Source organism: Podarcis pityusensis (assembly GCF_964106645.2).
Source record: "Podarcis pityusensis genome assembly, chromosome: 8".
In the NCBI taxonomy this organism is placed as follows: Eukaryota; Metazoa; Chordata; class Lepidosauria; order Squamata; family Lacertidae; genus Podarcis; species Podarcis pityusensis.
The window spans coordinates 6,357,670-6,378,549 of NC_138033.1; the positions used below are offsets into that span (position 1 = coordinate 6,357,670).

The 20,880-nt window shown below is 48.5% G+C and overlaps 1 protein-coding gene across 12 annotated transcripts in view; it reads left to right on the forward strand.

The window, feature by feature from the left end:
* RYR1 (ryanodine receptor 1) overlaps positions 1-20,880 on the forward strand; it is a 204,767-nt gene that overhangs the window by 99,906 nt on the left and 83,981 nt on the right. For all 12 annotated transcript variants that reach the window (XM_081018547.1, XM_081018554.1, XM_081018555.1 and 9 more), the window contains 15 exons: positions 64-175; positions 907-1,056; positions 1,783-2,056; positions 3,317-3,431; positions 4,553-4,685; positions 5,287-5,381; positions 8,497-8,632; positions 9,595-9,781; positions 12,558-12,669; positions 12,917-13,037; positions 13,217-13,386; positions 16,397-16,617; positions 18,359-18,449; positions 19,509-19,649; positions 20,549-20,712. In XM_081018547.1, coding sequence (XP_080874673.1) covers positions 64-175; positions 907-1,056; positions 1,783-2,056; positions 3,317-3,431; positions 4,553-4,685; positions 5,287-5,381; positions 8,497-8,632; positions 9,595-9,781; positions 12,558-12,669; positions 12,917-13,037; positions 13,217-13,386; positions 16,397-16,617; positions 18,359-18,449; positions 19,509-19,649; positions 20,549-20,712 — 2,222 coding nt within the window. The remainder of the gene's footprint in view (positions 1-63; positions 176-906; positions 1,057-1,782; positions 2,057-3,316; positions 3,432-4,552; positions 4,686-5,286; positions 5,382-8,496; positions 8,633-9,594; positions 9,782-12,557; positions 12,670-12,916; positions 13,038-13,216; positions 13,387-16,396; positions 16,618-18,358; positions 18,450-19,508; positions 19,650-20,548; positions 20,713-20,880) is intronic.

The following is a 20,880-nucleotide window of genomic DNA, read 5'->3' on the forward strand; positions in this document are numbered from 1 at the left end:
GACAAAAGCTGCCCAGGTTTGCAACCCACATCCAGTGCAACCTGTGTCTTCTCTCCTCTGCAGATCAACATGCTGCTCCACTTCAAGAATGGGGCTGACGAGGAGGAGTGCCCAGTACCGGAAGACATCCGGGACGAACTGCTGGAATTCCATGCTGATTTGCTGTCTCACTGTGGTAAGGAGCACCTCTTCATTGCCCCTACCAGCCCTAAGCACACTGAAAATCACTCTGTACTCTGCTTGATGCAGAGGAGTGCTGGGAAGCACCAGCTGAGGAACCCCCAGTGAACCCTGGTCTCACAGAACCAGATGAGGTGTGAAGAAGGCAGAGCAAAAGCAGACAAGGCAGCAGAGTCTCAGATTGCTTGGGAAGGACCCAGGCGAGGAGGAGACTTAGGAAGCTGTGGGACGGCGTGGACCTTCAGTCCTCACAACTGCCATTGGGGCAAGGTCTACCGGAAAGAGTTCCTGTGCTCACTAGTCCTGAGCTCTTTTGTTTCTTGGAATAAAGAGTTGACGTCACTGACAGTTTCTGAGTTATTGCTGACCTGCTCCCGACACCTGCCCTAGCATCAGGACACATTCGCACCATATATTTAAAGCGTTGTGATACCACTTTAAACCTTCATGGCTTCCCCCAAGGAATCCTGGGAGTTGTAGTTTCTTAGGGGTGCTGAGAGTTCCATTTCGTAGATGCAAGCCACACCTTCCCCAGCTTATCCCTGTGGTGAACGACAGCTAGAAGCTTGCACAAACAGAAAGTGTGGGTTGTGAAGTTGTTGCAGATGCCAAGGTCCACACTTGCACAGTATGTTCTTGTCCACACAACCTGGCTGGCTTGGGCACCAGACCGGTTTACCCATTTTTTGACACTTGAGCTCATTAGCTCTGCACATTCCCCAATAGGTATCCAATCGGAGGGTGAAGAAGAAGAGGAAGAGGAAGACACATCCTTCTACCGGCGGCTGATGGGCTTAGTGGATAAGGTAACGAGCTTCCGCAAGAAGGAGGAGAAAACGGAGGAAGAGCAGCCTGCAGAAGAGGAGCCAAAACCCAGTAGGTGCAAGAGTGGAGTTGGGGAAGGAAAGGGGTGATTAAGGGGCTACTTTGCTGAGAGTTATAGGGACGCGGGTGGCGCTGTGGGTTAAACCACAGAGCCTAGGACTTGCCGATCAGAAGGTCGGCGGTTCGAATCCCCGCGACGGGGTGAGCTCCCGTTGCTCGGTCCCTGCACCTGCCAACCTAGCAGTTCAAAAGCACGTCAAAGTGCAAGTAGATAAATAGGTACCGCTCCGGCGGGAAGGTAAACAGTGTTTCCATGTGCTGCTCTGGTTCGCCAGAAGCAGCTTAGTCATGCTGGCCACGACCCGGAAGCTGTACGCCGGCTCCCTCGGCCAATAAAGCGAGATGAGCGCCGCAACCCCAGAGTCGGCCACAACTGGACCTAATGGTCAGGGGTCCCTTTACCTTTACCTTGCTGCGAGTTGAGGATCATGGCCATGAGTCAGGAGGAGGCAAATTTATTTAATGTTCTTAAGAAGTGTCCTTTGCCTGCTTAGTGACCTCCAGATGTTTTGCACTACAGCCTCTTGTAGGCTGTCTAGTACAGGCTTCCTCAACCTCGGCCCTCCAGATGTTTTTGGCCTACAACTCCCATGATCCCCAGCTAGCAGGACCCATGGTCAGGGATGATGGGAACTGTAGTCTCAAAACATTTGGAGGGCCGAGGTTGAGGAACCCTGGTCTAGTAGACCTCAGTTCTCCCTCTCCCCAACCATGCAGGCACCCTGCAGGAGCTGATCTCGCACACCATGGTTCACTGGGCCCAAGAGTCTTTCATCCAGAGCCCGGAGCTGGTGAGGGTCATGTTCAGCCTTCTCCATCGGCAGTATGACGGCCTTGGGGAGCTAATCCGTGCCCTCCCCAAGGCCTACACCATCAACGCCAACTCTGTGGAAGACACTATGAGCCTGCTGGAGTGCCTGGGCCAGATCCGTTCACTGCTCATCGTCCAGATGGGGCCTGAGGAGGAGAACCTGATGATACAGAGTATTGGGTATGTGCCTCCATCTCTTCCTGTAGCCTCCTCCTTTATCCCACCCTGAAGCAGTCCCTCCATGCTCCCTGGGTTCCCGGCTCCTGCTCAAAGGGAACTGTTACCTCCAATGAGCTGCAGAAATACATTTCCATATTACTCAGCCATCTTGGTTCATCTTGTCTGGTACTGAGCTCTACAAGGTCTGAGGCAAGGATCCTTCCCTGCTGCCCGAGGCCCCTTCTCGCTTGAGACGCCTGTGTAACATCTGCTCTGTCCATGAGCTATGACCCCCCCCCCCAATTTTGACTCCTTCCCATTGCAGGGACAGCATCCTTCTCTGAGGCTAAGTCCGCTCCATACATTTAAAGCACTACGATACCACCTTAATACCGCTGGAAAGCCAGTGTGGTGTAGTGGTTAAGAGCGGTAGACTCGTACTCTGGTGAACCAGGTTCGCGTCTCCGCTCCTCCACATGCAGCTGCTGGGTGACCTTGGGCTAGTCACACTTCTTTGAAGTCTCTCAGCTCCACTCACCTCACAGAGTGTTTGTTGTGGGAGAGGAAGGGAAAGGAGAATGTTAGCCGCTTTGAGACTCCCTCGGGGAGTGATAAAGCGGGATATCAAATCCAAACTCTTCATCTTCTCTTCTTCTTAAACAGTCATGGCTTCCAAAGGATCCTGGGAGCTGTAGATTGTTAAGCATGCCCAGAGTTGTCCCCCTCAATATATTTTATTTAATATATGTAGGGTTTGGTGTCAGCGTTGCTTGTGCAGGTTCTTTGCTGTTCACTTGTGTTCCTTTGGTGGTGAGAGAGGTTGGGGTTGGCCTAGGATGTGGTTATTCACTTGTGGTTGGCTGTGGTGGCCTTTGTTTTCGTGTGTGAGTGGGGTGGGTGGGTGTTTTGGATCAGGTTAGCCGTATTGATTTGTATGCTCTTGGTGGATTTTTGTCGTTGTCTTGTTGGGCTGTGTATGTGATAAAGGAGAGCCATACCAGGATGAAGGTGAACAGCGTTGTTCTTAAACCGAGGTACCACTGTATTCAGAAGCATTGACCATGGAGGCAGTGCATCGCTATCATGGCTACTAGCCATTGATAATCTTACCCTCCTCCACGTATTTGTCCTACCCTCTTTTAAAGCCTTCCAGGGTGGTGGCCATTCTCTCAGCCTGAAGCTCTTCCCCTTAAACACTCACTACTCCCACTTGCTCTGTCCCTTGCACCGTGGGCTTGCATTCTCCTCAGCACCTTGCACCCTTGTGTCTTCCCCTGGCAGCAACATTATGAACAACAAAGTCTTCTACCAGCACCCCAACTTGATGAGGGCTCTGGGCATGCATGAGACCGTCATGGAGGTGATGGTGAATGTGCTCGGAGGAGGAGATTCGAAGGTAAGGAAGCTTGCTCTTGGCTAGCGCAGGCCTACGTTTTCAAGGCTGCTCATGGTTGCACACACCCACCCAACAAGTTGATGGAGGAGGAGGAGGAGGAGGAGGAGGAGGTGGTGGTGGTGGTGCGGTCTTCAGTGCAGGAGAGTGAGGGGGTCCATAACTGGATCAAATGCTTTCTGCCATTCTGTGAGGAGGGAGGCATGGTGTTGACCTTGAAAGCCCTAAATGCCCAGTATACCTGAAGGAGCGTCTCCACCCCCATCATTCTACCTGGACACTGAGATCCAGCACCGAGGGCCTTCTAGCAGTTCCCTCACTGCGAGAAGCAAAGCTACAGGGAACCAGGCAGAGGGCCTTCTCGGTGGTGGCACCCTCCCTGTGGAATGCCCTCCCATCTGATGTCAAAGAGATAAACAACTACCTGACATTTAGAAGACATCTGAAGGCAGCCCTGTTCAGGGAAGTTTTTAATTTGTGACATTTTAAATGTATTTTTAATCTTTGTTGGAAGCTGCCCAGAGTGGCTGGAGAAACCCAGCCAGATGCGCAGGGTACAAATAATATATTATTATTATTATTATTATTATTATTATTATTATTATTATTATTTATTAACATGTAGAGAGACAGCCACCATAATGGCTGCTGCTGTTTCCTTCTCTTGGCACCCATTTCGATTTCATAAAATCAATGTGATTTTATATTTTTAAAAAATACTTCAACAAATAGAGTGGAAGAACTCACTGCTTCAATACTTTTCCAACGCTGGAGCTTCTGAGGAACTCAAAGCTCTTATTTGATCAATTCCCACGGAAAGGGGAAGCACTGATAGCAGTTTGTCATGCATCTCTCCTTCAGGCCATACAGTGGGACTATGAACTGGTTCATTATTGACAGGAAGGCACCCCATTTTTTTAAAAAAGCTCCCTCCAAGTGAACACACGCACACTCAGAGTGTTTATTCTGGACTTGGTGCGCTGCAAGTGCGTGCAACAGCCATGCAATGCCGTCCTCGTCAAAACGTTACCCCATATTTCAGTAGAGGGGTGGGGTGGATGAGATGGTAAAGCGGATGTTTAGCAAAGCTGTTAAAGGAAGCCGCCTTGTCCTTTGCTGAGCAGGAGATCCGCTTCCCCAAGATGGTGACCAATTGCTGCCGTTTCCTCTGCTACTTCTGCCGCATCAGCCGCCAGAACCAGCGCTCCATGTTCGACCACCTCAGCTATCTGCTGGAGAACAGTGGCATTGGGCTGGGTGAGCAAGGGCGCTTTGGAGCAGGGTTGGGGGAGTGCAGTGGGGTTCCGGGGTGTGGAGGAACACAGCAGATATCAGCTGTCCAAAGATGGTGGGAATGGGCTTTTTTTTGCGGTGGCTCCCCATTTGTGGAGTCTCGCCTGGTCCCTTCATTATGTATCTTTAGGTCCCCAGTAGAAATGTTTCTTTTTAACCAGGTGTTTGGCTGATGAACATAAATGTAGAAATATTCTCACACAGGTGAAATTTGCTCCTCCGTTTCCATGTGTGTCTGGTGTCAAAACTGAAGGGCAAACCATTTTTTTGGTCCTCTTCCACTGTTCTGAGAAATTCTGATTTAATGCTAGTTAAAACAAATTGAGAAAGCATGTCGCCCCGCAAATATATCCATGCCTCTTTAGCAGGGGAGGATTAAACCCCATTTTGAAAAATTAAACGGTTGAATTTTTTATTTTTGCCTCTAAAACAGACCTACCCAAGTTGTGCCATTCCAGCTACAACTTCTGAGGGCAGTGACTCCTCTGTCCCCTTTTGTCATGCCATGCTCTGCCCCTTGGGCCTTGAGTTCTGCCTGTTCTTACTGTTTGCTTTGCTCCTCTAGGCATGCGCGGATCCACACCCTTGGACGTGGCAGCTGCTTCTGTCATCGACAACAACGAGCTGGCTCTGGCCTTGCAAGAGCAAGACCTGGAGAAGGTAACCGTCATGGCCAGAAAGTACCAAACAGGGGTGGGTGGGTGGGTGTGGAGTGTGGCTAAGGACTGTTGTAAATAAAAAATTGCCCTTTTCCCTTATGGGGTATCCAAGAGCCCATATAGAGTCCTTTATAGGTTCTCTATCGGTAGGAGAGGCCAACCAGAGAATATTGAGAAGCAAAGCAGCTAGTAAGCTTGATCTTTATTGATCTGTTGCAACAGGGTGCTCCCCTCACACGCAGGAGGGAGGAGGAACCCAGAAAAATGGCATGCAAGGCCTTATAAAGACTTTTGAAATTCCCATCCTGTAGATCAAGACCACCCCCAGAAACATCATACACACATCACAGAAGGGGTGTAACTTAAGACCACCCCTCAGATACATCACAGGAAAGGTGGTCTTAAAACAGAAATTTCAATATTGTTTTTCTCTTATCCTTGTTTATTTCCTGTCTGGCAGGTTACTTGATTGGATTGCCTGGGGTGCCTGGCCAGTCTTTTGTAGTGATAAATACTTAGTTCCTGGGCCAGGTCACAGGCTCACACCCTATTCAAACACAGACATACCCTTAAGACAGGATTTGTGAAGGAAAAGACAATGGGGAGGCTTTTCCACTTTGACCTTGCGGAGAAAACATTTGCTCAGTTTAGGAATCAAAATGGCTTCAGGTCGGTCTTCCTGTGCTGATCTATGTAGGCGCGGTTATGAACATTGCCATATATCTAAGACCTCAAAATTCCTATCACAGGACCAGCTTTGGGTATTAACAGCATACTAGCTACAAGAAGACTGCTCCCCTTCCCCAAATTTGCCCCTCTCCTTTCTCTCTCCCCAAAACCATGATATTGCTGCCCTCCTGTCCATTTCCCTTAGCTCAGGGATCGCCAGCATCATAGAGCTGAAATGGCAAGAGGGGCACTCCTTACCACTTCCTCTTTCCCCTCTATGTTCTTTTCAAGGTGCATGTGAATTCATTTTACCCAGATCGCTTGGGAAAGTGAAGCGTGTGTGTTCTTTCTTTCTGTCTCTCAGGGGGATAGGGGAGAGAAGAGATGGGAGGCGGTGGCACCCAATGCAGTGGTGCAGAAATCCAAATGGGGCCTAAAAACATCGCCGGCTTCCCCCTTATCGTTTATTATGAGTTTGGATTTGATATCCCGCCTTTCAGGACTCCTTTAAGGAGTCTCAAAGCGGCTAACATTCTCCTTTCCCTTCCTGCCCCACAACAAACACTCTGTGAGGTGAGTGGGGCTGAAAGACTTCAAAGAAGTGTGACTGGCCCAAGGTCACCCAGCAGCTGCATGTGGAGGAGCGGAGACGCGAACCCGGTTCACCAGATTACGAGACTACCGCTCTTAACCACTACACCACACTGGCTTTTCATCATTTATTAAATTTCTATACTGCTCTTCATCCAAGAATGACAGGGCGATTTGCAATATAAAAACACAAAAATGCATGCCATAATAACAGGCAAAAACATTACCCCTCTCCAGTTTAAAAGGTCATGGATTGTTTAATTAATCTTTTTGCCTGGTGCCTAAAGATATTGCAATGAAGGCACCTGGTGAGTCTCCTTGGGGGGAACATTCCACAAGTGGGGAGCCACTGCAGAAAAGGCCCGCTCTTGTGTTGCTGCCCTCTGGACCTTTTGCAGAGGAAGCACACAAAGAAGGGTGTGAGATTGTGATTGTAGGGTCTGGGTCAGTTCATATGGGAAGCAGCAGTTCCCTTAGCTGTTCCTTGTCTTCACAGCAGCAGCCTAGGCAGCCTTTTTGACCAGTGTTGAGGGAGTAAACTCCTCTGCGGTTGCTTAGCAACTGCATCCACCTCTCTACCTTTCCTGGGCAGTGATGCTGGAGCTAGCTATTTAAAGGTCATAAATGACGCCATGATCAATACACATCCTGTCCACTGTCGAATGCAGTTTGCCTCTGAATGCCAGCAGAAGTCTGGAGTGTTGGATCTGCTTATATGAGCTTCTGGTTTGCCACTGTGAGAATAGGATGCTGGACTAGATGGTATCCAGCTAAAGGACTCCTCTTCCATTCTTCTTGCCCATTGATTTCATGAATGCAGACCTGTCGCTCATGTGCAGTCACTTATTGTGTAGTTTGTGAGTCTTTTCAGTTAGTTATGAGCATAGCCTTTTTTTTTTTAAGTCCAGGGAAATAATAATAATAATAATAATAATAATAATAATAATAATTTATTATTTATACCCCGCCCATCTGGCTGAGTTTCCCCAGCCACTCTGGGCGGCTCCCAATCAAGTGTTAAAAACAATACAGCATTAAATATTAAAAACTTCCCTGAACAGGGCTGCCTTCAGATGTCTTTTGAAGATAGGATAGCTGCTTATTTCCTTCACATCTGAAGGGAGGGTGTTCCACAGGGTGGGCGCCACTACCGAGAAGGCCCTCTGTCTGGTTCCCTGTAACCTCACTTCTCGCAATGATGGAACCGCCAGAAGGCCCTCGGCGCTGGATCTCAGTGTCCGGGCTGAATGATGGGGGTGGAGACGCTCCTTCAGGTATACTGGACCGAGGCCGTTTAGGGCTTTAAAGGTCAGCACCAACACTTTGAATTGTGCTCGGAAACTTACTGGGAGCCAATGCAGATCTCTCAGGACCGGTGTTATGTGGTCCCGGCGGCCACTCCCAGTCACCAGTCTAGCTGCCGCATTCTGGATTAATTGCAGTTTCCGAGTCACCTTCAAAGGTAGCCCCACGTGGAGCGCATTGCAGTAGTCCAAGCGAGAGATAACTAGAGGATGCACCACTCTGGTGAGACAGTCTGTGGGCAAGTAGGGTCTCAGCCTGCGTACCAGATGGAGCTGGTAGACAGCCGGCCTGGACACAGAATTGACCTGTGCCTCCATGGACAGCTGTGAGTCCAAAATGACTCCCAGGCTGCGCACCTGGTCCTTCAGGGGCACAGTTACCCCATTCAAGACCAGGGAGTCCCCCACACCCGCCCGCCCCCTGTCCCCCAAAACCAGTGCTTCTGTCTTGTCAGGATTCAACCTCAATCTGTTAGCCGCCATCCATCCTCCAACCGCCTCCAGGCACTGAAGCTTTGCCATCAAGCCTTGCACTCTCCCTTGCTTCCCCAGGTGGTGACGTACCTAGCCGGGGCCGGCCTCCAGAGCTGCTCCATGCTACTCTCCAAGGGATACCCTGACATTGGCTGGAACCCCTGTGGAGGCGAGCGTTACCTCGACTTCCTGCGCTTCACTGTCTTTGTCAACGGTGAGCTTGGCGGTGGGTGGGCTCTTAACACTGGTGGTTACATAAATAATTCAGGGTCCAGAAGAGCAAGTCCACTCTTCATCACTCGCTGACCCAGGGAACACAGCCCCCTATATTATTTCGCTTGCTCTAGGGGGGAGTCTGCCTTCCTCTGGCATCAGTGTCTTCAAAATGGCGGGTTCCCGGAATGGAGGAGTCGCTGCTAAATTTGGATAGAGGTACCATTGTGTTGGTGTTGCACTGGAGCAGCATCTGGTAAGCTGGAGTCCCCCCAGATGTTTTAAACTGATGACAGTTGTCCTCCAAAACTTCTGGAAGGCACCAGGTTGGCAAAACCTGCACCGGACGGAGGTTGCTGCAGATTTCATTAGGTGGACCCGGGGTTAATTTTGGGGGGAAACAAGTGATTGACGAAAGAGAGGGGGCATGTTTATAATGCTTAGAACCCTGGCTAGCCAGTGGGCCACATCAGTCCCAACAGATGTGACAGACCAGCCTTTCTTTCCCCCTCCAATATCCCTTCCAAGACTTCAACCAGATTCTGAGCTGGCGCTGGGCACACCCCACATATTTCTAAACCTTGTGCCACAACCATAAGAAATATAATCCTTACTTTGTGGAAGCAAGTCAAAGCTGAAATAATGAAGACAGCAGGGTTTCCACCAGGTGTTTCTGTGTCAAAAATATGCGGAACTAGGATGCCTGCTTGCTTCAGTTACCAAGCCTACCTGCGCAACTCCTTTGCCAACCCCACTTCCCTTACGACCCCCATCCCTTTACACCTCCCTTCCAGTTTTTCCAAACCTCCCCTCCCAGCTCTCCCCAACTCCCTCCCCTTCATCTCACCTCTCTAGGTGGCAATGCGAACTGCAACATGACGACAGCCTTACAATTTTATGTGTATATGCAGAAACCTTCCTCCCTGTCCCCGTTCATGCAACGTTCCCCCTTCTTCCCCGCAGGTGAGAGTGTGGAAGAGAACGCCAACGTGGTGGTTCGCTTGTTGATCCGGCGCCCAGAGTGTTTTGGCCCCGCCCTACGGGGTGAAGGTGGCAATGGGCTGTTGGCCGCCATTGAGGAGGCCATCCAGATCTCGCAGGATCCTGCCCGCGACGGGCCGACGGTCAAGAAAGATCGCCGCCGGGAGCTGTGCGTGAAGGGAGGGGCGAGGGCGCTGTGCATGCTGATGGGGAGGGCAGGCTAATTGAGTAATTTGGGTGGGCAGGTCATAGAGTTAACAAACACAGTCCAGGGACCCAGACCCCATCCTTGAACCAGAGGGTGTGCAGCCCAGTTCATAGGAACATCGAAGCAGGCCCTATACTGAATCAGACCATTTTTGCATCTACTGTATTTTTCGCTCCATAAAACACGCTTTTTTTGCTCCATAAAATGTACCTATAAAGTAAGGGGAAGTGTGAGTGCGTCTTATGGAGTGAATGGCGCTGCGCAGAGAGGTAGAGGTGCACAACGCCCCTTCAGCGAAGTGGGAGGAGGAACGGAGCCCCTTCTATTCCTCCTCCCGCTTCGCTGAAGGGGCGCTATGCAGCTCTCCTTATCTGCGCAGCACCCCTTCAGCGACGCACCTGTCCTGTGAAGCCGGAGGAGGAGCACAAGGGTCTCCTTCTGTTCCTTCTCCAGCTTTGCTTGAAGGGGCGCTGCGCAGTTCTCCCTCTTTGTGCAGTGCCTCTCCTGCAAAGAAGAGGCGCTGCACAAAGAGGGAGAACTGCGCAGCGCCCCTTCAGCAAGGCACCTGTCCTGGCTTCTGCCTTAGCCTCTTCCGGGCAGGGGGAGCCTTCATCCCACTGCCCTGAAGAGGCTTGGTGCTGTTATCCCAGAACAGCCACACAGTATCCCAGAAGCCAGATCCCTCTTTCTGTTCTGGCTTCTGGGATTCAATTTTTTTTTTCTTGTTTTCCTCCCCCCAAAACCCCAAAACTAGGTGCGTCTTATTGTCTGGTGCATCCTATAGAGAGAAAAATACGGTAGCTCAGTACTGCCTACACTGACTGGCAGTGGCAGTTTGGCCTGGGAACATTCCTAGCTTACCTGGAGATGCTGTAGATTGAGCATGGGACCTTATGCATGCATAGTACATGCGCAGCCACTGAACTAAAGGTCTTACCCAGGAGTTATATACGAAGCAGCCTTATGCCTGGTCCATCTGACTCTGTGTTGTCTACACTGACTGGCAGTGCTTCTCCAGGACATTCCCAGGGATTGAAGATGCCAGGGACATTCTGCCTGCAAACAGGTCGCAGCAGCACCACTGAGCTGCACCCTTTCCAATTTAACAGCTCCTGTTAAACTGGGACGGGCTGGAAAGGATGGTGAAGGCGGAGGCAAAATTGTTCTGTTTCTCCAGGAACAGCAAGAGGAGCAGAGGCTCCCTTGTTGCTCAGCGCATTGAGCCGAGGAGCAGCATATGACCTGCCCCAGCTTATCTCTCTTGTTTGAAAAGGTGCCTTGCTAGCTTCACGGATCAGCTCTTAGCACACAAGTCAAATACTTGCCTGACAAATATCCGCCTTGGTAGCTCAGTCAGTAGAGCATGAGGCTCTTAATCTCAGAGTCGTGGGTTCGAGTCCCAACACGGGGCAAAAGATTCCTGAATTGTAGGGGGTTGGACTAGATTGGCCTTGTGGTCCCTCCCAACTCTACAATTTTATGAGTCTGCGATGCTTTCCCAGGTTCCCTCACTGCAGGCCTGAGTCCCTGCAGAGAGCCGTTCCAAACAACCTTCCCACTCTTCTGCACATGCTCAGCATCACTTTCTTTTTACCGTTGCCTTGCATGCTCCGAGCATTACCAAAATGGGACTAGTCTCAAGAGTCAGACCCCCTGATTTCTTGGTAAAGGGTAAAGGGACCCCTGACCATTAAGTCCAGTCATGGCCGACGCTGGGGTTGCGGCTCTCATCTCGCTTTATTGGCCGAGGGAGCCGGCGTACAGCTTCCGGGTCATGTGGCCAGCATGACTAAGCCGCTTCTGGTGAACCAGAGCAGCGCACGGAAACGCCATTTAGCTTCCCGCTGGAGTGGTACCTATTTATCTACTTGCACTTTGATGTGCTTTCGAACCGCTAGGTTGGCAGGAGCAGGGACTGAGCAACAGGAGCTCACCCTGTTGCGGGGATTCGAACTGCCAACCTTCTGATCGGCAAGTCCTAGGCTCTGTGGTTTAACCAACAGTACCACCCACATCCCCCTGATTTCTTAGCTCAAATCAAAAATTCCCTTCTCTGTTTCCCTCTCCACTTCACTTCCCCTCCGCCTTCAGGAGGACTGGAGCCTTGATCTGTTTGTGTGTGTGGTTTTTTTCAATGTAAAAGCTAAGAATTCGGGTTGTTGACAGTGCCACAATATTCAAAGCCAGGGGTAGGCAACCTAAGGCCCATGGGCCACAAACGGCCCATGGGGGTCATTTATCCGGCCCACGAGCCGCCCACGAACTGAACCACCCACTTGGTGAGTCCTGCGCACTGTGCTAAACCGACACATCGCGGCACGGGGACTCGCTTCTGCGGTGCCAGAAATCACGTCTGCACAGATGCCGGAAATCGCGTCTGCGCAGATGCCGACGCCAGAAATCGCGCATGCGCAATCTGGCCCTCGGAGGGGTCTCCGCTGGAGTGAACTGGCCCAGGCGAGGTAAACCTTGCCGGCCCCTGTTCTAAGCTGATGGCCGTATTCTGCACTCTGCTGACATGGTGACCACTTGTCTGATCTCTCTGGCTGCAACTTCATTTTCACACACACTTCGTGACAAGTATTCATTCCTTTTCCCTACTCTCACATTTGTTTGTTTGTTTGTTTGTTTAGGGGTAGGGCTTCATTATTTTGCCCCTCCCCCCATGCTCCCCACCTGATGATCCCTCTCCCCTTTTCCTACTCTCTCTCTTTCTCTCTTTTTCTCTCTCTACCAGATTTGGGGGAGAGGAATCCCACGAGGAGAACCGGGTGCATTTGGGCAACGCAATCATGTCCTTCTATGCCGCCCTCATCGATTTGCTGGGGCGCTGCGCCCCTGAGATGCATGTAAGCAGCACCGCTCCACTCCCTTCACTGTCTGCAATGCTAGAGATAGCCCACTTCAACCCCCCCCCCCAAAAAACTCCCCCCACAACATTTCATCTTGCACTGATCCCACCCACCCTCCAGCGCAGTCCTCTGCTGGCTCTCAACCCCCCCACCCCCCCAGCATCCTTTCTTCCAAAGTGGACATTGGATCAGGTCCCTAACCAACTGGCTCCTCCTCACGCCTTGCCTCCTTCTATCCAAACAGCTCATCCAGGCCGGAAAAGGAGAAGCCCTCAGAATCAGGGCCATCTTGCGTTCCTTGGTGCCCCTCGAGGATCTTGTGGGGGTCATCAGTCTACCTCTGCAGATCCCATCGTTTGGCAAAGGTACGGTGGCCGGGCGGGACCTCTCCTGGTCCCGAGAACCTTCCGGGCCCTTCCGGAACCTTCCATGTGCACTTGCTGCTCCTTCCTCTGTCTGCTTTGCTTTCCCCACCCCAACCGGCTTCCAGAAGCCTGGCTTACTCTCCTCCACCTACTAATGTTCTTCTCTTGCCCATGCGTAGACGGCAGCGTTGTCGAGCCCAAGATGTCTGCCAGCTTTGTGCCTGACCACAAGGCACCCATGGTGTTGTTCCTGGACCGGGTCTACGGCATCGACAACCAGGACTTCCTTCTCAGCGTGCTGGAGGTGGGCTTCTTGCCGGACATGAGAGCCGCCGCCTCATTGGACACGGTGAGTGCTGGGATAGGAAGGGATGAATACTATTGGCTGGAAACCACATGAGGGGGAGACTGCTGCTTGGGTGCTTCCCATTGGGGCATCTGACTGGGCACTATGAAATCAGGATGCTGGACTTTGTGTTATGTACTGAAGTTCTCACCCTGGGCCAGCAGGGGGATACTGTAGATAGTTATGCAAATAAGGGATCGAAAGTGACGTTCAGTGATTGGATAGTTTTAGAAAATTGTTACAGTTATGTTGTACTGGAGCTCTATATAAGCAGGCTGACTGAACCCTTCAGTTCAGTTCTGTTCTGGCCTGTGAATAAACAAGAGCTGTTTGAAGAATCACTGTGCCGTCTGATATGTTCACCCACAACTTAACAGTTTGTTTGTTTTTGTTTGTTTGAGTGATTATAAATTAATATACCGCTTGATTGTCCAAAATCAACAACCTCAAGGAAATCCCAATGAAAGAGCAATGGCAAGAAAAATTGATGAGTTATGCAGAATTGGCAAAGTTGACACATAAATTACGTGAGAAGGATAATCATGACTTCAAGGAAGATTAGGAACTTTTTACAAATTACTTAAAAAAACAACAAAATGATTTGGACTCGTTTTGAATAAACATCCACAAATTTATTAATAGAATAAATGATAGATAAGGCAATGATATGTACAATTTTTAACATGCGGATAATAATATGTGCAAATAAAGAGAGGGGAGCTGAGGGAAGTCTCAGGTGGGGGGGGAGGGAGGGGGGAGGAATAAAAAGGAGGGAAATAATGTAATTGATTATTTGGACTGATAATTTGTTCTGTTGAAATTGCTTAATAAAAAATATTTTTAGAAACAAAACAAAAGCAACAACCTCAAAGAGGCTTACGAAAAGAATGATACAGTGGAATTATTAAAAACCACCATGGGAGGAGGGTTGTGAGTTGGCTGGTTGGTTTTGTTAATGCTTTTATTGTATATTTTGTGTTCTTATTTTGTGTTTTCATGCTGTGGACCTCCCTGAAGGGCGGTGGTATACAAACTTAACAAATAAACCAAATGGAACAAAAGGAATTTAAAACATTCAAAAAATGACTGCCACCCATGACAAGATAAAAACCAGGTTTAAAACGTATGTCAGTATTCCACATGTCTGGTTTGGCTTGCCTAAAGAAAATTTTTTTTAGCGAATTTTATCAAATCCACCACAGATGAAAACAAATTTAGTACAATTTTTCCAGAAATTGGCTTCCCACACTCCGTTTTCGGTGTGCCCATAATTTCCTTTTGTTTCCCCAATCATTTCTAATTCACATTCCATTCCCTATATCACAATCATTTCTTTGTTAAATTTAACTTACTATCCCTTAACATCACCTACCCACTTGACAAATCCTGCACATACAATATTCTAACACTTCTGATATATACAAGTTGATCAAGTTGTCAGTCTGCAATAAAACAATAATTGCTGTTTATAAATTTCCTTTCCTTCTTTCTGCGTGTATGAAAACCTAATAGTTCACTTTTGCTATATGTTTCCCCTTTACTGCTTAATTGCAGAGTCCACTTTGTCCAAATATCTTCCCCAGCAGGGTTCTTCTCATGTTCTGTGGTCTTCCCTTCTGATGGCCCTGTCATTGAAATTCTACTCAATATTGATCCGGAATAGAACTCCAATGTATAGCTAGCAGAGTAAAAACTTAAACATGTTGCAGGATTCCTAAACAGTAGACCAGAGGCAATTATATTTCATCCTGCTCCAAGAACCCTCCTGAATTAATTAGAATAGGAAAGATCTCTACAAATCAGATCTTCCTTTTCCCCCCCAGATGATCTTTATTGAATTTTTAGTTACATACTGTACATACACATACATTATATTTCACGTTTGTTCTTGCTCTCCTGAGCTGACCTCCCTCCTTCCTTCTTCTGGCTTTTTTGTGTCCTCTTTGACTTTTCACATTGTCTTTGACCATTTTCCATAAGCTTGTTCTTCTTCATTTTTTCCATTAAATGTCCGTAAACAAATAAATCTTTCTATATATACAAATTCTTGCTGTCTGTCTATATTCATTTACAAATATTGTTCAATAATAATCCTAATATACATTTTTAATTCATTTTGATATTATTATCCAGTAAATTTCTTGTATTTTCCCATTATGAGATATTATTATAATTCTACTGGTTTCCCTATTTCACATCATCTTCTCTATATATAACATAAATTTTCCCCATTCTTTTTGATAGGTTTCATCCCCCTGATGTCAAATTTTTGCTGTTAATTTGGCTATTTTTGCGTATTCCATAACCTTGTACTGCCATTTTTCTATTGTAGGCAATATTTGCTGTTTCCATACCTGAGCCAGCAATAACCTTGCCACCATTGTGTATAAGAACAGTTTCTGGTCATTCTTGTCAATGTCTTCTCCCACCATTCCCAACAGGAATGACTCTTGTTTTTTCAAAAACGTATACCGTATCTTTCGCTCTATAAGACGCACTAGACCATAAGACGCACCTAGTTTTTGGAGAAGGAAAACAAGAAAAAAAAATATTCTGAATCCCAGAAGCCAGAACAGCAAGAGGGATCACTGCGCAGCATAAGCAGCAATCCCTCTTGCTCTTCTGGCTTCTGGGATAGCTGCGCAGCCTGCATTCGCTCCATAAGACGCACACACATTTCCCCTTACTTTTTAGGAGGGAAAAAGTGAGTCTTATAGAGCAAAAAATACGGGAAAAAGTGAGTCTTATAGAGCAAAAAATACGGGGAAAAGTGAGTCTTATAGAGCAAAAAATACGGGAAAAAGTGAGTCTTATAGAGCAAAAAATACGGGAAAAAGTGAGTCTTATAGAGCAAAAAATACGGGAAAAAGTGAGTCTTACAGAGCAAAAAATACAATTTTTATCTTCTTTATATATAACGAAATCAGATCAATATTTTCTGCACTAAGAAATGCAAACTGACAGGCCCTTCTCATCTCCCACGCTTCTGACCTTTTCCTTTCTCCCACCGCAGGCTGCCTTCAGCACCACAGAGATGGCTCTGGCCATGAATCGCTACCTGTGCCTGGCGGTGCTGCCGCTCATCACCAAGTGCGCCCCCCTTTTCGCCGGCACTGAGCACCGGGCCATCATGGTGGACTCCATGCTGCACACCATCTACCGGCTGTCACGGGGGCGCTCCCTCACCAAAGCGCAGCGTGACGTCATTGAAGAGTGCCTCATGGCGCTGTGCAGGTATTGAGGAGGGGCCCTAATTTCAGGGTAGACCTTTTACGCCCTGGGTTACCGGAGGCACTGCCTTCACGTCCTTGGGGGTCCTTCTTGAATGCCCGCCCTTAAGAGCAGTTAGGTAAAAGTAAAGGGACCCCTGACCATTAGGTCCAGTTGTGGCCGACTCTGGGGTTGCGGCGCTCACCTCGCTTTATTGGCCGAGGGAGCCGGCGTACAGCTTCCGGGTCATGTGGCCAGCATGACTAAGCCGCTTCTGGCGAACCAGAGCAGCGCATGGAAACGCTGTTTACCTTCCCGCCGGAGCGGTACCTATTTATCTACTTGCACTTTGACGTGCTTTCGAACTGCTAGGTTGGCAGGAGCAGGGACTGAGTAACGAGCTCACCCTGTCGTGGGGATTCGAACCGCTGACCTTCTGATCGGCAAGTCCTAGGCTCTGTGGTTTAACCCACAGCGCCACCCACGTCCCAAGATCAGTTAGGTAGGTGAATGCAAATGACGGGGACTTCTCAGGGTGGCCCCAAAACTATGGAGCACCATTCCAACAGGTGAACAACTTGCCTCTTCGACTCGGGAAGTTGGGCAGGCCTTGAATTCCTTCTTTGTCATGGCTGCTTCTTGTATTAATCTGCCCACATATGTTCTGTTCTCCCACAACCCTGGGGTTAGACTCCCCTTCTTTGGGGAATGAGACTGGGGATTCAGATTGGGAGGAGGAATTCAGAGGAGGAAGCACGTGCACAGGAGCTCACAGAGCCAGTGTGGTGTAGTGGTTAAGAGTGGTGGACTCGTAATCTGGTGAACCGTGTTTGATTCCCCGCTCCTCCACATGCAGCTGCTGGGTGACCTTGGGCCAGTCACACTTCTCTGAAGTCTCTCAGCCCCAATCACCTCACAGAGTGTTTGTTGTGGTGGAGGAAGGGAAAGGAGGTTGTGAACCGCTTTGAGACTCCTTAGGGTAGTGATAAAGCCGGATATCAAGTCCAAACTCCTCCTTCTTCTACCCCTCCGGCCCGTTGCATTGCGCCAGAGTCTTCCTCGTTGCACTGGAGTAAACGACAGCTGGAGAGTGAAGGCAGAGCTAGCAATTGAGACAGAGCTAGTGTATAAAACTTGGTCTGAGAGTGACTGTTGTTGAAGCAACATCTAAGCTTCGCTCTCATTCATTTTTCAAGGTGAGCCCTGTATGGAACTGTCCAGGGTACTTTTGTCCTGATTTGCCTCTGCTGAGGTCAACGCTCACATCAGGCTCTGTTGTGACTATTTCTCTCTCTCCCATGATCTAACTGCATCTGGATCTATATGGCCTTTGTCTCTATCTGGCTAGCCACAGCCAGTGTTCCTTCTGAGGAAGCTTGGTCCCTCCATACAAATACAGTGGTACCTCTGGATGCGAACGAGATCCGTTCCGGAGCCCCGTTCGCATCCTGAAGCGAACGCAATCCGTGTCTGCGTGTGCGCGGGTCGCGATTCGCCGTTTTTGCGCATGCACGTGACGTCATTTTGAGCGTCTGCGCATGCGCGAGCGGCGAAACCCGGAAGTAACGCGTTCCGTTACCTCCGGGTCGCCACGGAGCGCAACCCGAAAATGCTTAACCCGTAGCTCCTTTAACCCGTGGTATGACTGTACACTCAAGAGGTTGACCAGGTGTCAGAACCATCATTCCTCTAAGCCTCCCTACCCCTGCTCCTTAATATTTTTGGTCCCCCAAACACGGAATTTCATTGCGGGCTACTTTTCCAGGTATATCAGGCCCTCCATGCTCCAGCATCTCCTGCGCCGGCTGGTATTTGATGTGCCCATCCTCAATGAGTTTGCAAAGATGTCTCTGAAGGTGAGCAGTGCATGTGGGGGGGGGGATGTTGTCATATGGAACACACCAGGCTGTCCGCAGCAGCTTTTGCCAACCTGGACAGACTAGTTACAAACGAACAAATTGCATATCGACGCAAATTAAGAATGGATAAATATGAAGAAATCTGGAAGGATTACTTAAGAGATAAGGCGGGAAGTAGTGGGAAGTAGGGGGAGGAGAGGTGGGGAAATATTGTTAAAAAGGTGTAGTTATAGGTATATCAGCACTAAAATCTGAATTGTTAAATTGTGTTATTGTGGGGTTTTTTTTGGTTTTTTTAAATGATATTTATTAAAGTTTCAAAAGAAAGATACATAAATAAGAAAAATAAAAATAAAAAAAGGAAAAATACAAAATACGAAAAAAGAACAATTAAAAACAATTCCATCTTTTCATCGCTTCTCTTTCATTTACTTGTTTCCCGGACCTCCTCATACCTCCCTTTTTGGTATTCCAGTTTCAATTTATTAGTTCAGCAATTCCTTTCCCTCCTTTTTAATCCTGATTTTAATCTTAATATATTATAGCATTAGGTTTTTACGTATTTAAAATCCAATTTTTCTATATTCTTTTATACCATTGCAGCTAGAAACCACTTAACTTCAATCCAACATCATTCTAACATTCATTAATTTTGCAATATTTCTGTAGATAGTCTTTAAATTTCTTCCAATCTTCTTCCACCGACTCTTCTCCCTGGTCTCGGATTCTGCCAGTCATTTCCGCCAATTCCATATAGTCTACTGTGGTTTTTGTTGTATGTGTTTTTTGTGGTTGCTGTTTGTATTGATAAAATGATTAAATAAATTGAAAAGAAGCTCAAAAAAACAAAAAACCCTGGTGCCCTCCAGGTGTTTTGGACTACAGCTCCCATCAGCCCCAGCTAGCATGGCTGCGCTGGTTTGAACCAGTGGGACTTGTAGTCTAAAACTTTGGGAGGGCACCAGGTTGGCAAAGGCTGGTCTGGAGGATGAAGAAAATTGTGTTCTTGACGGGAAGCCCCTCTCCCTGCTGACTCCTTTTCTCCACCCTGCCCAGCTCCTGACCAATCACTATGAGCGTTGCTGGAAGTACTACTGCCTTCCCACTGGCTGGGCCAACTATGGGGTCACCTCTGAGGAGGAGCTTCACCTGACCCGGAAGCTCTTCTGGGGCATTTTTGAGTCTCTGTCCCACAAGGTAAGCAGTTGTACCTTTGATCTTAAGTAGGATCCATTGGGTCAGCCTGGGAATTGGGTGATGTGTGAAGTGTTTTGCAGTAAAATAAGACACAATATAAAATGCAGAAAATTACACACCACACCAAACAAAGCCATTCCTGTGACGGTACGATGATTATTAAAGGTAATGCGGGTGGCACTGTGGTCTGAATCTCTGAGCCTCTTGGGCTTACCGATCAGAAGGTCAGTGGTTCGAATCCATGCAACGGTGGTGAGCTCCCATTGCTCTGTCCCAGCTCCTGCCTACCTAGCAGTTCGAAAGCACGCTAGTGCAAGTAGATAAATAGGTACCGCTGTGGTGGGAAGGTAAACGGTGTTTCCATGCACTCTGGTTTCCGTCAAGGTGTTCCGTTGCGCCAGAAGCGGTTTAGTCATGCTGGCCACATGACCTGGAAAGCTGTCTGCGGGCAAACGCCGGCTCCCTTGGCCTGAAAGCGAGATGAGCACCGCAACTCCATAGTCGCCTTTGACTGGACTTAACCGTCCAGGGGTCCTTTACCTTTTTTACCTTACGATGATTATTCCATAAAATCACAGAGGGAGCCATGTCCCAAGCTGTATAAGGCCTTATGTACCAATAATAACATATTTAAAGTGTCTTCCCATGCCCTACTATGTGACCAGCCTTCAGGCTGACTGGCTCAAGCATTTAGCCTGCTTGAGTTGGCCTCTGACCTTTGGCTTCCAGCTGATCTGTCTCCCTCTTTCCTGGCTGCCCTTGGCTATGAGTGTCTGTCAGGAGGGGTTACTGCCAAGGGCAACTCAGTTGGGAGGGTGGGGAATGGCCAGGAATGTGAGTCGTCTTCTTTTCTGTCTGCCAATTCACCCACCGTTGCTTCTCTCCTTCACGGTGCCCAGAAATTTGACCCTGACCTCTACAAGCTTGCCATGCCCTGCCTGTGTGCCATTGCGGGGGCCCTCCCCCCTGACTACGTGGATGCCAGCTACTCATCCAAGACAGAGAAGAAGGCATCTGTGGATGCTGAGGGCAACTTCGACCCCAAGCCTGTGGAGACCCTCAAGTGAGTGATGTTTAAGTAATAATAATAATAATGGTAATAATAATTTATTATTTATACTCCACCCATCTGGCTGGGTTTCCCCAGCCACTCTGGGCGGCTTCCAACAAAATATTAAAATACAGTAATGCATCAAATATTAAAAGCTTCCCTAAACAGGGCTGCCTTCAG